At 38.6% G+C, this 15,603-nt stretch overlaps 1 protein-coding gene across 1 annotated transcript; it reads right to left on the bottom strand.

Annotated features, from left to right (window-relative positions):
* Nucleotides 1–647: 647 nt before the first annotated feature.
* LOC112568004 (BAG family molecular chaperone regulator 1-like) lies at nt 648–7,177 on the bottom strand. Its single transcript, XM_025244987.1, has 7 exons — nt 7,107–7,177; nt 6,531–6,665; nt 6,288–6,379; nt 5,024–5,086; nt 3,760–3,873; nt 3,086–3,256; nt 648–2,954 (listed from the first exon to the last, which is right to left on the bottom strand). Exons 1-7 carry the CDS (start codon nt 7,150–7,152, stop codon nt 2,895–2,897), a joined length of 681 nt encoding a protein of 226 aa, XP_025100772.1. The 5' UTR covers nt 7,153–7,177; the 3' UTR covers nt 648–2,894.
* Nucleotides 7,178–15,603: the final 8,426 nt, after the last annotated feature.

Raw genomic sequence — 15,603 nt, forward strand, 5'->3', positions numbered from 1 at the left:
AGATAGACCTTGTAGTACAGCACTATCTCAATGTTAAACTTGGTGTCCAGGAAGAAGAGGAAAGCCTGATTCAAGATATGCATGCACAATGTCACTCTTCAGAGCAGACACAATTCCATGCATCCTTCTATCCATAACAGGCACCATTTCATGCAGATGAGCCTTATGCGGCACAATACATTACTATTGCCATTTCATGGCAGTCCACTCAATCTACTATCGGCTGAGTACAAGATGAAATCAGGTTTGATGGCGTTGGTCATTTTGCAAGTAGCTGAGACACAACATAATGCAGAACAGCAGGAAAAGCTCCAGAAAATATGCCTGAAATATCGATTTGGTATTCACAATTGGTGCTTTATGTATGCCTATGTATTATACATATTCAAGTGCATCTGCGAACTCTTCTGGTGACTATGTTTAATAAAAGAAATATTTTTGTAGTCACACCAAATGATTATGAATTTTTATTTTCTGCTAATTTGTTGAAATTTACAGTCTAAATGGAGTGCTTGTCTACAGGACTTGTGAAAGAAACATAGTCTATCAAGATCATGCATTTAGTGAAAACACTTAGATGTACCCTCTCGCTCCCATGCACGCTTCAAGTATGTTTTCTGAAAAGAAAAAACACATTAGACATAAAATTTGCTTCAATGTTAATTTTCATTTTAGAAGTGTATTTGCAATAGCAAAAACCCAACAAATACAATTTTTTCAAAAACATTTCTTGGGAGAATGCAGGTTGATAAAATTATCATGCTGTGAAAAAAAAAAAAAAGGAGTACAATTGAAGGTGGTAAAAATTATTTCAAAATTGAGAAATAAAGAAACTGTTTTATTATGTCAGAAATAATTTCTCATTCCCAATTCACCAAGATCATCATTCACCACTCATGCCACCTTAAAAATAACAAAAATTCATTAAAAGCACGTTAGAATATCAGTATTTATGGCAGCATACTTTTTATCATTATTCACCAGAAACCTGAAATAGATCTTAAGCTAAGAAAGCATCCTATCTTTTTTCAAAACCTAACTTTTTCACAATTGCATTTCAAGTTAATGAGCCATGATATGTCTATCAGCAGTTTAGGTATAGTGAGGTCTAAAAGGAAACAATTATAAACAACTTATTGAGAGCAGATTATGGTAAAAGATTTTTTGGATGTCTTGAGGCAGAAAAAGCAATAGGAGCCGATTCCAGACATGTTTCATGAAGACGAATGTAAAAAAAAAAATGACAGAGCACAAATAAAGACATCTTTTTATTCTTTTATAAGCATGCATGTGTGTGCACGTATGCAAGCACACACACATGCTATTTGTGCCATAGAGAACCAAAAAAATCTAACAACACTTTACAATGATAAAACAAAGTCTACGTAACAATAATTTAAGATCTTCACATCATGCAATACATCATGAATCAACCTATGACATAGCACCAGTAAAGCAATACCACATTTTCCCGTCCTTTCACTGGACTGACAGGAATAATTGAAACGCATAAGCCAGAATCATTGTAAGATAATGAATAAAGGTTAGCCCAAGTGTAAAACATTTTTTAAAGAAAAGGTTTATAAGTGAATCACTAGTTTATCAGTGAATAAAATGATACTAATTCCCTAAATATGTTTTTAAAAAAAATGTGTTTTATACAAACCTTTAAACACTGCAGTTTTCACCTGTGTTTTGAAAGATATAATCACCTGTGGCATTACAAGTCAGACTGCTGGTTGAGAAAAACACCTTTATTCATATGTTTAAAGCTCTTCAATTTAGCAACACCATAAGAATGAATTTAGGTAAACCCATGTTCTTTTCTAACAAAAAATATAAAAGCAATTAAAAATTCAATATACACTATTTTAACAAACCAATAACAGTTGTTCTATTAACTTGCTGCAACTTTGACCTTAATTTTCTTAGTTTGGCTTGGGTTAGCTTTTTTAACTCTTCCTATACAGTTCACACCCGCACGTTTATGTCTTCACTGCTGCAGCTCAACTGAGTGGATTTTGTCCATATTGAATAAGTCAATGAACATTAATGATTTATGAATACACTTTATTAAACTGGTTGATTTACTTCATCACAAGATTCTAATTGAGAAAATACCCTCCTATTTATGAGACAATGCAATCACACCAACTTTATCACCTGTGCATTTATAGTTAACCCTGTATTCCAGTGCATATACATGTATTCCATACCTGATATGTATTATGCAATCAGTAACTTGAAGGTAGTAACATTCCACGTTAAGCTGGATTCAAAGCTACCTTTTGTCTCTGAATACCACCCAGTTGTGCACAGATTAAAATGAATCACAAAAGACAGGAAAGGAAATGATATGAAAGAAATATCTGGCGCACATATGTACACAGAGGTACAAAGTAAATATTTTATTTTCATGCATGTATACCATGAGCACGTACATGCACACAATGTCTTAAAAGCATCAATATTGTCTCCAATAAATATTATGTACTGATGTATTAAACTGAATCAATCTCAAATTCTCCAGTAACCTAACACATCTCCATAAAGAGCTTTAAACAATGATTATGTTTACTGTATCCCATTACAAATGATTTTTAGTACAATGTCATTTTACACTAGATGGTTTGTAAACTTTAAAACTTGGATGCTTTGCTCTTGGAACAGTAAAACATGCATTGGCGATTTTTCACCTTAAAAGACCGTGGAATGTTTCTTTCTCTCTCTCTTTCCCTCCTTGCACAACCATGAGACATGTTTCCTTAATATCCTTGTTGCTTTTATTCTATACCAGCCACCAAATCCACTGACTTAGCATATAAAGATCACAGTGATCTATATTCGTAAATAAAGGATGCAAGATGTCTGGCACCTCATGTTAAGGCCAAACATCAAGGATCATTCTTGTCTTTAAGCTTTTCTGCCAACTTTTCACATTGATCCATAAGTTTCTGAAAAGAAAATAGCAACAGATAAATAGACTATGAAAGTTAAGATTGTGATGGTATGCTTTCAAAACCAGCATTTTACTTCCCATCAAATGGTGTCAAACAACACCAAAAAATGTTACAATACCACTTACCTGTATTCTATCAACCATATTCTTGCGTTTGCTACGTGATGTCAAGTCATCTGAACTTAGCTGTAGACTGTCTAATGACTCCAAGAGCTGCATAAAGCTTTCCACAGAAGCCATCAGCTCCTTTCGACCTTGCTCAAGTTGTCTTCGTTCAATCCCAGCACCTTGAGAGTTCTGCAGAAGTTATCACAAATACATTACCTCCTGTATCACTCTACACTCTACAGCATATTTGATTTAGTACACCATTGAAACATGGTTAACAACACAGTACCACTCTGCAAAAGAAACACTGCTCAACTGATTTCCAATAACATGTACAACATCTTTCCTTCACTAGAATCAGTAATTAAAAACTAAGAGAAAAATCTCAAGATGTGTCAACCAAGTTATGAGAGACAAAATTTATCGGAAAAAAAATAAACAAGCTTCAATTTTTCACAACAGTGGCACTTTAAATAAAATTAAATTGCTATAGTAACAAAACTCAACATCCCATTATTGTGCTTCCAAAGTTAGTTTATTCCTTGTTACTCCCTGAGGAGCATAGGGCCGCACTCTGCTTCCAAAGAAGATATTGCAATTTTTAAATAGTGAGGATACAGAGACTTCTGAGACAACAATCAAATGAAACCTTGATACTTGCATGATACTGTTTCATGCCTTATTATGCTCACGCTGTTCAAGAAGTTGATATCCTCTATCAGGGTAGTAAGATTTTTAGCCTCTTTCTCCAAAGATGACTCAAGAGTTTGCAATTTGTCCTGGTCCCCAAGTAGTGAATTTTCCAACTGCAAAATGGAGTTAAGACAATCCTAAGCAAAGAAATGCAGCCATTGTTCAGGATGTAAGATTTCTGCTTGCAGCAGAAAAAAAATTATATGAACAATCCTAGCACAGCTATTTGCCACAAAGTGCATATGTAATGTGTGATGAGTTTCTCTGATTCTATTTGTTCCTATTTGACAACCTGCTTTTACAGAGATGTGCTACAAGACTAGCCTATCTTTTTTCTCTTATACATTAATATACACATATGTCTCAATATTCACAATATATTGCAAAATCTGCCTTTAAACACTTTTCACCCTGGTTTCCTCTGCAACTGATATTAATAATAATAATGTGAACTTATAGCGTTCATCATCATGACCAAGATAGATCGAAACTCTCTGCGCAGACTAATAATGATTAATGAAAGATAACAGCCAGTGGACAGTGAGGTATGTATAGGCACACTGAATAACATAAAGATGAGGTACAAGAGTAGAACGTAAAGCAATGAAGGTATGAAGGGATATAAACAGTGTAAGATGGAATCATTACATGATGGTTAACATGACAGACAGTATTACAAGGGAGTTAAGAATAGTAATTCAGGGGTAGTACTTTGTGAACAGATATGTTTTCAGAGAGCATTCAAATGTAACCTTGGAGTCAGAATGGCGAATGTGATGTGGAAAAGAGTTCAACTGCTTAGCAGCACAGAGGGATATGATAAATGTTCTCTACCATGGACCTTTTTTTTTATTACAGCACATTACAGTACAATCACTTTAAATACAAGCATACAATTTACCTAACTACAACAAATGCTCCCACATTTACTTTCACTTTTTCTCTCTTCTGCACTCTCACTTCTTCCTTTGTCTTTAACCTTTTCTCTCACACACCTTTATAAATAAACATATGTGTGAGTACACATGTACTATGGACATTTATTACATCATGGACATGTATAGGTGGACTGCTATCTGTCTGCTGAGACCAACGCTTAGCCTCTTAAGAAGTTCTCTACTGTTTGTTTCGGCGAGCCTAAACAATGAATGTAACTAAACTGGAAGCTTTGTATACAATTTTTTTTTTAATTTAAATGTATTTAACTGATCTGAAGAATAAAATGAACAATAAAACAACAGGTAATAAAGACAACATTAATACCTTATTAACTGATGAGCCAGCATCCTGGCTTGATGAGATGGATGCACCCTCAACTGACGGAGACTGCAAATCAAATGAAGAGAAAAGTAAATTCATCTTTAGTAATGTCGGGCAGCTCGCAAAATTTCTTTCCAAAGTATTTGTAAATCAGTCATTAAAAAAAAAAAAAAGCAAAATTACTGAAATGCCCCTGAAAGAGAATGAAAAATGTCAGTTTGTGCCCCAAACAAAACAAAAATAGGTATGACTGATGTTGAAAGAATCATAACTGTCCTGTTAATGTTCATCAAAATATACAACAAAATTACATAATAAATATATTTCAGTAACACAATCAAAAGAATTTATGATTTACATGTTGTAGAAATGTTACCAAGGTTACCAAATGTTATCAAAGAAAATAACTGTAACTATTGAACTATTAATTTTTATTAAGTCTTAATTTTAGTTCAATAGAACCTCTCTATTAGCACTTGCTAGAATCCACCAAAATAAGATCATAACTGAAAGAGATCTTAGCAGGGAAATTGACTCATCTACTTTAATTACACGAACCATGATTTCAAACACCTACAAATTTAAGTTTGTTTATTTAAATGTTCAAAATAAAGCACTTAAAACCCTATCAAAGTACTTTTCTTTGTCGTTTTCACTAGGTCATGCCACTGTTGCACTTAATTAAAGATTTACATGGGAACTAACTCTCCAGCAATGAGCAATTGATCAATACATATGTACCATAGTAAACACAGAGGCTCTCAGTATGTACTTTTCATACACAGGATTCCTGCAAAAAGTTGCAATAGTGCAGAGATATTTGGCTACAAGAATCTCAGTTTGATAAATATGAGACTTCTGCAAAAGGTTGAAAAGACACACAATTGACTGATATAAACTGATGAAGATACAGCAATAAAGAAGAAGCCTTTTTAAAAATGTGCTTAATTTAGTTTACATTATTTCTGCAAAAAGCCATATTCTACATGTAAGGCAAATGGTTGGCCAGAGGCAGTCTATTTTAAAATGTACTTAATTTGTTTCAAAACATAACTTTTTGCAAACAGTAGAGCAGAACCTGTTGGTCATAAGTTATGCTGGAGAGGTAGTCGAAATAGCAATGACATTTCGATAGTGAAATAAGTAAAGTGAACATTTTCTTTGGTCAAATCTAAGAGGGGATGGAGGTCAGAGTAGAGGAGATCTTTATGAGGAGGTTTTACAGTAGGTGTGGTCAGGTAAAGAATTATATTCTTTAGTCCTTCACCCTTGAGCCCAGAACCATGACCTTCGCTCCATTTGTCAGGCCAAGTGCCCTTAATCCTGTTTGATTCTTACTATCTGTAGAGAGTGTCCGACCTGGAAAAGAAATAATAAAGTATGAATTTATGAAAACACCAAATGATTTTTAGCATAAGATTACAAAATAGTTCTTTGATTTATGCACTGCTTTACACCACACTCCACTATGAGTTCTTATTATCACTCCACTATGATTAAAAAGACAAACCTTTGAAAATAAGCTTCTGCTTCTCTTTAGGGATGCCAGTCAAATTCTCTACTTCTGCAGTTAAGTGACAAATGTCAATATCATCACCATCCTCATCCAAAGATGGTTTTAAAGTCAGTAAATAAGTATTAGAACCTGCAAACATAGCAAATTTATGTCTCAATGGACACGAACTATTAACTTTGTTTTTAATCTGGAAACGGAAAAAAATTACCAAAAAATGTATATATATATATGTCAGATTCACTTTGTCATTTTTGTTCTACATCTTTGTTACTATTTTGTTAACTTGTTCTACATCTTTGTAACTATTTTGCGATCTCGTTCAGCGCAATGAGTCCGCTTTTGGCTGAGACACTGCACTTTATAAATTCCCACTTATTATTACTAAAGCCTTCTGTTTATTTGTGATGAAGTTAAAGACTAAAGAGACCGATCACAAGACAGAAACAATACTACAATCGAGACTGCAGGGTGAAAGACCTCTTTGCATTAATCATCTGATTACAAGGATTTTGAAAAATATTTCTGAATCATAACAGAAGGGAACAGCTCTTATCATCGACAAGCACTTGCCGTGGACTAATTGAATCTTCAACGGTTCCTCGAGGTAGGAAGCCATTTTGTAAGGGACATCACTCAATAACATTCTTTACTGCACAACTTCCGGCGTTTTACGACATTGATTTTTTTAAAAACAAAAATCAATGCTGTGATAAAGCTTGTAAGTTTTTCAGTTACTTAATACTTTACTGCTTCAGTTAATTTTATATCTTTACTCTGCTACTGCTGCGATTTCCTTAAACCCACGAGAAGTTTACGTTTACGGTAAACCGATGCATGGATGCGTAGAGTTCGTGGCTAGCAGTAGACACACCAGGGTTTGCTCCTAAATGTAAAGCATTTTCTGTGATATCTCACAAACCTCTGTCTTGCAGTAAGATTTGTAAAAGTTGCAGATGAATATCGGGGTAGCTGTCAAAGCGGGTTTCATTATAGATAATCAAACATCATAATCATTGGGATATATAATCCCTGTGACATTTGTAACCTGAATATGAAAGTAGTTTGAAAAAGAAGCGCAATCACCAGGGTTGTCCATGGGACATATTTTTCTATCCCGTCCCATCCCGTCCATGGCAATTTATGCCTGTCATCTCCGTCCCATCCCACGGGATGTTTCCATGGGACCCATGCTATTAACAATCCTATGGACAACACTGAAAACCACTTTTCGGCTTTTGTTCTATAATTCCTGCTACTTCACATACAATAGATGATTCAGAGGAAAGATTTAAATCCTTGATGAATGAAATAACAGTAATTTATTTTGCAATATCAAGTATCGACTACCATGGGAATACAAAAGTGTGCTGTCCCATCCCATCCCGTCCCATGGGACGTTTCCCATGGGATTCCCATGGGATTCCCATTCCTATGGAAACACTGGCAATCACTCAGTATTTACTAACACAGCAATAGATGTCATAACATCACATTTGAGAATCGAGAAATATCTTTAAAAACATTTACTTTGTCATAGTTATTGAATAAAGCTAGCATTTCTGTAGTAGTTTCATATTTTTCTGTTCGTGTTGCAGCAAAGCAGGGATCGATCGTGCAAAGTATAGTTATGTTGTCGGAGTCTCTTCTGATCAATTTTGTACCTTAAAACTATGGGACATATGGCACTTTGAATGATCGACAGCTTAGTTCATTTCTTGTTGCTCCTTTGAGGAGCACAGGGCCGCCTTCAGTTGGACCCATGTACGTGGTTCCGATGTCCCAATTGCCTCGCTCTCTACTGTTCCAACGATCGATAGATTGATACGATATTCTAAAAGGGAGCAAAGATTACGTGAAGGGCTGGAAATCTCAATCATCTACTCACATGCCTCCAGATGGCGGTAGAGTGTTCGCCGGTTTGATGGACCGTTTGTCAGGTCCTGCTTGACGAAGTGCCAGTACGTACTCGGTACTCCAAAGCTGCAGCGAAAATTTATCTCGATTAGGAAATGTGAGCTGCAGGACACCTCTGTGCCTGTGTATGTTCACAGAACCGTTTAGATCAGCTTCGTAATTTGCATGCTATAATATATAGTCTATAGACGTTGGGCTGATGAGGTATTTTAAATCCTTCTAGAACATATGCTATAAAAATATCACATAATACATCCACGTATTTAAAAATTTTACAATTAGTTTGAAGAGGTTTGTATAGACAAGCATTGTTGGACGGTGACGCTTTTACTTACTAAGCCATCGACAGACTAATTCTGTCGTTACAATTTGTCTTAGTGTAAACTTCTGTAGGTCCAGAAAGCTTACCCATGGGAATCTACAGAAAGAGTTTCAGAACGACGTAATCTGAAACAGCCATGCCATCCTCACACTCTGTCTTGCAACTGCAACTCTCCAACCTACAGGATTAACTAAAAATTGAATATATTTACAGTTGTTCTTGTAAGCATGCCAAAGCCCCACAACGTAAAGATATCAGAAATTAAGGCAATATCCTTTGGTTTCTGCTTTTGAGCGTAGTAGACTCGTAGGTTTCGGTAAGTAAATTCTGTATTAACTGCAGCCCTATTACCAAAAGAGCGCTGCAAGATGTGAAAATTGTGCTGAATTCTGCGTTCTTCGATGGGCAGTTTGTTTCTCTATCGTTATGCTTTCACAAATGCTTTCTCCGACACTCACACCATTATCATTCCGCTCTGACCTCGCTTTAACCCCACAAATGTCATCGTCTTGCATGTGTAGCCCCTCTTTCACCCTGCCCGCATCTCCACTCTGGCACCGGCAGACACGCAGCGCGAAGACACTGTCCATCTTGTGGCACCACCCAAGGCCGCCTCAACTGTCGCAGAAAAAAAGTAGGCCACGATCGAACCACAAGATTCGATGGAGAGTTCCTTCACTGCGCAGAAGCTAACCACGCTAGTGTTGTTGTTGCTGCTGGTGCTGTGTGCGTGGTGGTGGCGGTGCTGCTGCTGCTATCGTCTGCTGTGTCTACGGTCAGACATGACTGAAATTTCCTGTGTATATTTGTAAACAACGGTGGATCGTGTTGCTGGGTGACGCACAGAGAGTAAAAATGATAAACTTATTCCGATTTCCATCCGTGTGGTGCAGCGCGTGCTCATCTCTGACATTGTTCACGTACCTCACTGTCCTCTGCCTCGTTCCCCTCTCGCAAGGTAAGTAAAAGCTTAGCAGGACATCGTTAAGACGCCGATGAGGTTTTTCTTTACGTTTAAATCTCGAGTCCAGATTGAAGTCCGTGCTCAGAAATGAACTAGACATACAACAGATTTTCTGAGACATTTCTTTGCCTTGAGTGGAACCTAGCAGTAGTGCAGCTTAATGACGAAGCTCGCCATTGTATAACTTGTATTTATTTTATGTGTTCTTTGCCGGATGCACCGATTGGCCTTGTAGCCGATATTACCACTGTCCATAAGCTGCAAATACACGAGGATATCTACCCGGGATTTTATTTTTTTTTATTATTTTTTTTTTGACATGCTTATATAGGAAAAGATGGATTAGAAGAGACAAATACAAACGTTTGAAAACAAAAATATAGTTAAACGCCGGAAAGAGGCTTGCAAGAGAGTGTAGAAGTACAGGTGCGAAGAAGGTACATGAATAGGAAAAAAAGCAAAGGACAGAACAACAAATACGCCTTCTCTGTATTTTTTTGTGTGTGAGATTGAGAGAAAGAAGTTTTGATAGAATTGGCGTGTTTTGCTGACAACGAAAGACAATCGCCTGAGCCAGTTCCTTGGCTTCTTGCAAGCTTCCACACATCACAAGACAAATACATAAATATTCACAGAGAGTGCTATCATAAAATGATGCAGTAGAGTACACGAGTGTAAAAGACTCCGCGTCCACTGGGCACTTGCTCCAACTCCCACCACATTCTCAATAAACTCTTTCTTGCAGCTGTAAATATGTCAAGCTGTAAAGTTTCCAGGAGAAAGAAAAAATAATAAAAGGCTGGGAACCGTCAGGCACACGTCTCGGCTTTTATAAAGAGTCCCGAGAGAGCTGTTAATACTCACCCAGACATATCGGAGTGAAGTAAAGATAGGCATTATGGGAAATAGAGACAGGATGCAGGTGGCAGCAGGCAGAGTGATTTGAGAACGACTTTGTGGGGATGATGAGATATCATAAACACACATATGTATATATTACGCTCGTCATATCCACGAGCAGCTTCGAACCGCAATAGGAGGGATACTGCAAAAAAATATTTCGCGAAAAAAAATTAAATCTTTAACGCCAATTTTCAGCCTGGATTTGTCTGAATTTTCTGTTTTTTTTTAGTCACAGGCTGATGAGATGACGATCTCAGCTGTTTAGTTCTGATTTTGTGTATTTATTGTTTATCCGACTCACTTTGATTTTCTCCCCTTCTCTCTATTTCTCTTGTGTGTGTGTGTGTCCCTACATGTGTGTGTGGAGAGAAAGAGAAAAACAAACAGACGACTCGCTGGCAGATTCAATTTTAAAGGTGAGTTGGTAGGGCATTTTGTGGGGTATGAACTCGTGACAAATCACACAAACTCTGGCCAATATAAAGTCAGTCCTCGCTTATATCAGAGCTCTGACAGCAACAGTTCTTTCTCGCATCTCCACAGCAACCATCGAGTGATACAGCCAGAACAATTGAATCCTACTCGCAGTCCTAGCATAATATCTGGCGAGTCGGTTTGTGTCTTTGTAACTGAAACAAATGGTGAGCCTGCCATTCGCTTGCTGTACTGATTGTTGTATTTGTTTATAGTGAGTGCGTGCGCACGTGCCGTGGTCCATACCTCCTTGCGAGAGTCGGACATCACTAAGAGCGCCATGGTGGGAATCAATACACACTAGAGCAGGGTACCCCAGGGCAATGGCTGACTGCATGCCTTCAGACCAAGTGAAGACATCATGAAATCTTTATAACATGGTCACACGCCCTGTCTAAACAGCGGCCACCGCAGGGAAATATTAACACACCACTTAGTGGTAATAGCAGAGAATTCTTCTCTCAGAAATCATGGTAGAAAACTTCCCGACTTTTATTCAAATTTAAGGAAGTCATAACTTCCATTTTAGTCAAGTGATATTGCTGTTCTTTAATGCATTTCTGACATTTAGCCCCTTAGGAGAAATGTGAAGAGATGGATGTTTTGTTAGTTGCAGGTGAATCGTGTGGCAAGAAGGTGATTTACAAAGATGTTCACTCGACCGTGGAGATGTTGACGTCTCCATTTTATCCAGTGGATTATGAAAAGTCAGTGTGAGACCAAAACGCAATACTTGATGCTTTTGTTTTTTCATTTGTAATTATTAGTCACCGTAATTGCACACCCCAAACATTTCTTCCTCGCTATTATTTAGTAGCCACTTTGAAGAAGTATTGATATTGGAGGTTGTTAAGCGGCTTATCGGAGAAGACAATGATGATGATGATTGATGATTGATGATGATGGCCTGTGGCTTATATTGACACGGCACCATCCAGAAGCTTTGCGAACAGAAAAAACTCCCCCGCAAACTAACAATATCATCCATTTGGCAATCGTAATGACAGACATTTTTGCTGATGGTCGACTAACGAGCTCGGACATTGGTTAATTGTTGCAGTAACGAGGACTGCCAGTGGGTGCTGACGGCAGTGTCGCCTGCACAGATCGTTCAAATCGAGGCTGTTGCCACTGACATCATCAACTGGGATGGTGGCGATTGCGAAGACTATGTAGCCGTTTATGACGGTACAAAGAAACGTTACTAAACTTATATTTAATTTATTTATACGCAGGTCAACACTATCTCCGATAAGATCATACATTGACAATCACGTTTACATAGTTCACTACAAGGGAACAACTTCCGACGCTGTCAACAAATTACAAACCTTTTACATCCCTCAAGATCATCAATAAATCAATAAAAAACGAAGGCTACATAATTATTTCTTAATGGAGCTAATAATTACAGAATGAGAATTATCTTGAAATTACGAAAATATTTACGCGGGTCAGCTAAGTGCGGAAAGACATGTTTTGTAGCTGTTTTTTTTTTTTTTGGTAATGCTATTTTCAATCTTTTTGAAATGTTGACCGAGCCCAGGAATGGACCCCACCAAGCCGCTGCTGAGCAAGTGGTGTGGGAGCGAGCGGCCGGTCATTAGGTCCAGCGGGGGGTCGGTGCTGGTGGTGTTTCACACTGACCAACACTTGACTGGCAAGGGCTTCGCTCTCAAGTACTACGCCATGGACAAGTGTGAGCATCGGAGACTGGCGTGAAAGGTTGGAGAGTTGCAGAGAATAGATAATGAGGCTACAGTGGGACGTAAACGGTTGGAGCGGCTGAAGAACGACTCAGCAGTGGATGAGGAGTGACAGAACAATGGTTAAAGGGTGATGGTTGGATGGAGTGGCTGAAAAAGTGAGGGAATAATTGGAGTGGGTAAACGGTGGAGCGTGGCAGAAATGACTGGGGTAGCTGAATGGCGTGAATGGCTGATGGCAGTCCTCAAGTGCGTTTATACCAAATCCATATTAGAATACACAAATAAAACGGAAAAATCAGATTCAACAGACAGTTCTCAGTATCATAAGCTTCGCTTCTGTTTTACACTCTTAAACTGCATGGCGGCATCACGTTTCATGTTGATGGGACAATGCCATAAAAGCACTTGACCATCTGACCTCAGCCATTTGTGCCAGCTCCTGAGGCAATCCTTGGATGTGACACACACTATCAGTAGCAGTAGTTTCCATAGCTACAGTTATGCATCACTGTGGCAGCATCAAGGCAGTTGAACTTTTTCCCCCACAGCAAAAGATAAAGCAGATGGTATCGAGGTTAAGTCTCCACCAACGGAGGAATTCGTGTTTTATTCCAGGTCTGTTAACGATTTGTCCTCAGATTCCAGCAGATGCGACCCTGAAGGCACGGTCAGGCTGGAGGCGTCCTTTCAACCCAGTTTTTCTTGACCTTCCAAACTACACAGCTGGCAACAGCAGGTGCTTGTCTCTCCACCACTCTCTTTTATTTCTGTCTTCTTTCTCCTTTCCTTCTCTCTCCTTCTTGCTTTCTCCCATCCACCTCTCTTTCTCCCTAAAACATACACACACACACATGTGCAAGCACTAACAAGCAATATTCTTTCTTCCATGTATGAGGCACCAAGATGGGAATTTTAAATTTTTTTCTCCATATACAATTCGTTTTATAATTTTAGAATTCATTCTATATGTTACAATTTGTTATATTATATAATTATAGAATTCATCTATTTAAAAAAAAATCCGTAAAGCCAAAGTATTTCATGTACATCATGCTTAGAAGTTGTTATTCATTTCATTTCGTAACAATTTGATTTTATAGTTAAAGAATTAATTCTGTAATTATAAAATGAATTGTATAACAAGAGAGTTATAAAATTTATTGTTATTAAAATTAATCTCCTTGCTGTCCATATCCACATGTGTATATTTATAATACTCTGTGTCCTCATCGTGATCTTTCTCTTCATACATGGCTGTCACGACAGTATTAGCCCTCGCTAACCCTGTTCCTGCCAGCATCAGTCAGCTGTTCCCAACAGCATCTCTCGCCAGGACGCAGACCAACCAGCAAAACAATAACAAACTGTGTCAACGGCTCGATCCCTTTGCTGTGCAGGTCGCGAGGACAAGTCACGTGCCGTTACGTCATCAGCTCCGGCAAGGACGACACCAGTCTCTCGCTCCGCACTGAGTTCTTCAGTCCCATCAGCTGCGACGACGGCAACTTCACCATTCACGACGGTACGCAGTCCGGTGCGCCACCTTGTAGAACTTGTGCGAACCCTGAGTGGTTTAGGGTCCACAGCCCTGATGAAGATAACGCTGCCGATGACCGTCGTCGTCGTCGTCATTGTTGTCATTGTCTCCATGTCCATTAACTCTTCTTCTTGTCAAATGAAGTAATAATAATAATAAAGGTAAGGTTCAATAACGATACTCTCTCTTAACCTGTCAGGCCCAGGAGAGACCAGCCCTGCCATCTTGAGCTGGTGCTACGGGACGGAGCCCTTCGAGGTGATTTCCACTTCCGGTCCGCAGGCCTTCGTGACCTTTACCTTTCGCCGCCCAGACACAGATTGGCACGTGCTGCGGTTGCGGGCGCTGGCTCGTTCGAAGACAAGTAGGTGCAAACTTTACCGATGCAACCTTTATTATAAACGTATGACTCTGAAGATACCTGCAAATAGTTACACCAAGTAGAGAAAGATTTAGTTATTAAATTATGTCGTTAAGTTCGTGTGTGTACGTAACACCTGTGTATTGTGTAGACGAATGCGTGTGTATATGTGTGCGTTGTGTGTTTATATGCAGGCGTGAGCGCGTTTGTGTGTGTGAGTGAGAGAGAGAAAGAAAGAAAGGTGAGGGAGGTGGTTAGATCAGCTAGAAAAAAAAAACTCCTTGCATTACTTTTGCATTTGTTCCTACTTTTCGCCTTCTACACAGCCGGCTGCAGTGAATCCAGTATAACCACACTCCGAGTTGGTGCCCTGAGGTCTATCATCGTGTTCCCATACACCACATCTATACAGTGAGTAAAATCGTCACAGGCCATTATCTACTGACAAACCATTCTCTACTGAAAGACTTGTATAGAAAAACGTCTCTTGCACATGTCACGTGTCACTTGGGCGCAATATTTTGGGAGTAGTTGTGGTCTGGATACAAAGATCGGGACCTCTAGCAGTTACTAGGACACCAGACTCTTTTCCTCGATTACCCCATCTTGTCCTGAGACAACGACTTACCCTCGCTTTACAGCGATCGGTGCCTACAGCTACCACCTCCGCATGATGCAAGGAAGACGATCATCTTATCTTAGACACCTCCGAGGTAGCTACGTTTCCAGACGATTCCACATTCTCATCCTTCTCAAATAATAAAATACAAGAGATTGAAAAACTGTCAAAGCTTCATTGCGGCGCAAATTTGACTGTAAAGATGTCTGCTAGAGGTCCCCACACGTATGGCTTGATGTTTTTATTATCCCGAGTCATCTTTCT

This window comes from Pomacea canaliculata, linkage group LG7 (assembly GCF_003073045.1).
Source record: "Pomacea canaliculata isolate SZHN2017 linkage group LG7, ASM307304v1, whole genome shotgun sequence".
NCBI classification, from domain to species: Eukaryota; Metazoa; Mollusca; class Gastropoda; order Architaenioglossa; family Ampullariidae; genus Pomacea; species Pomacea canaliculata.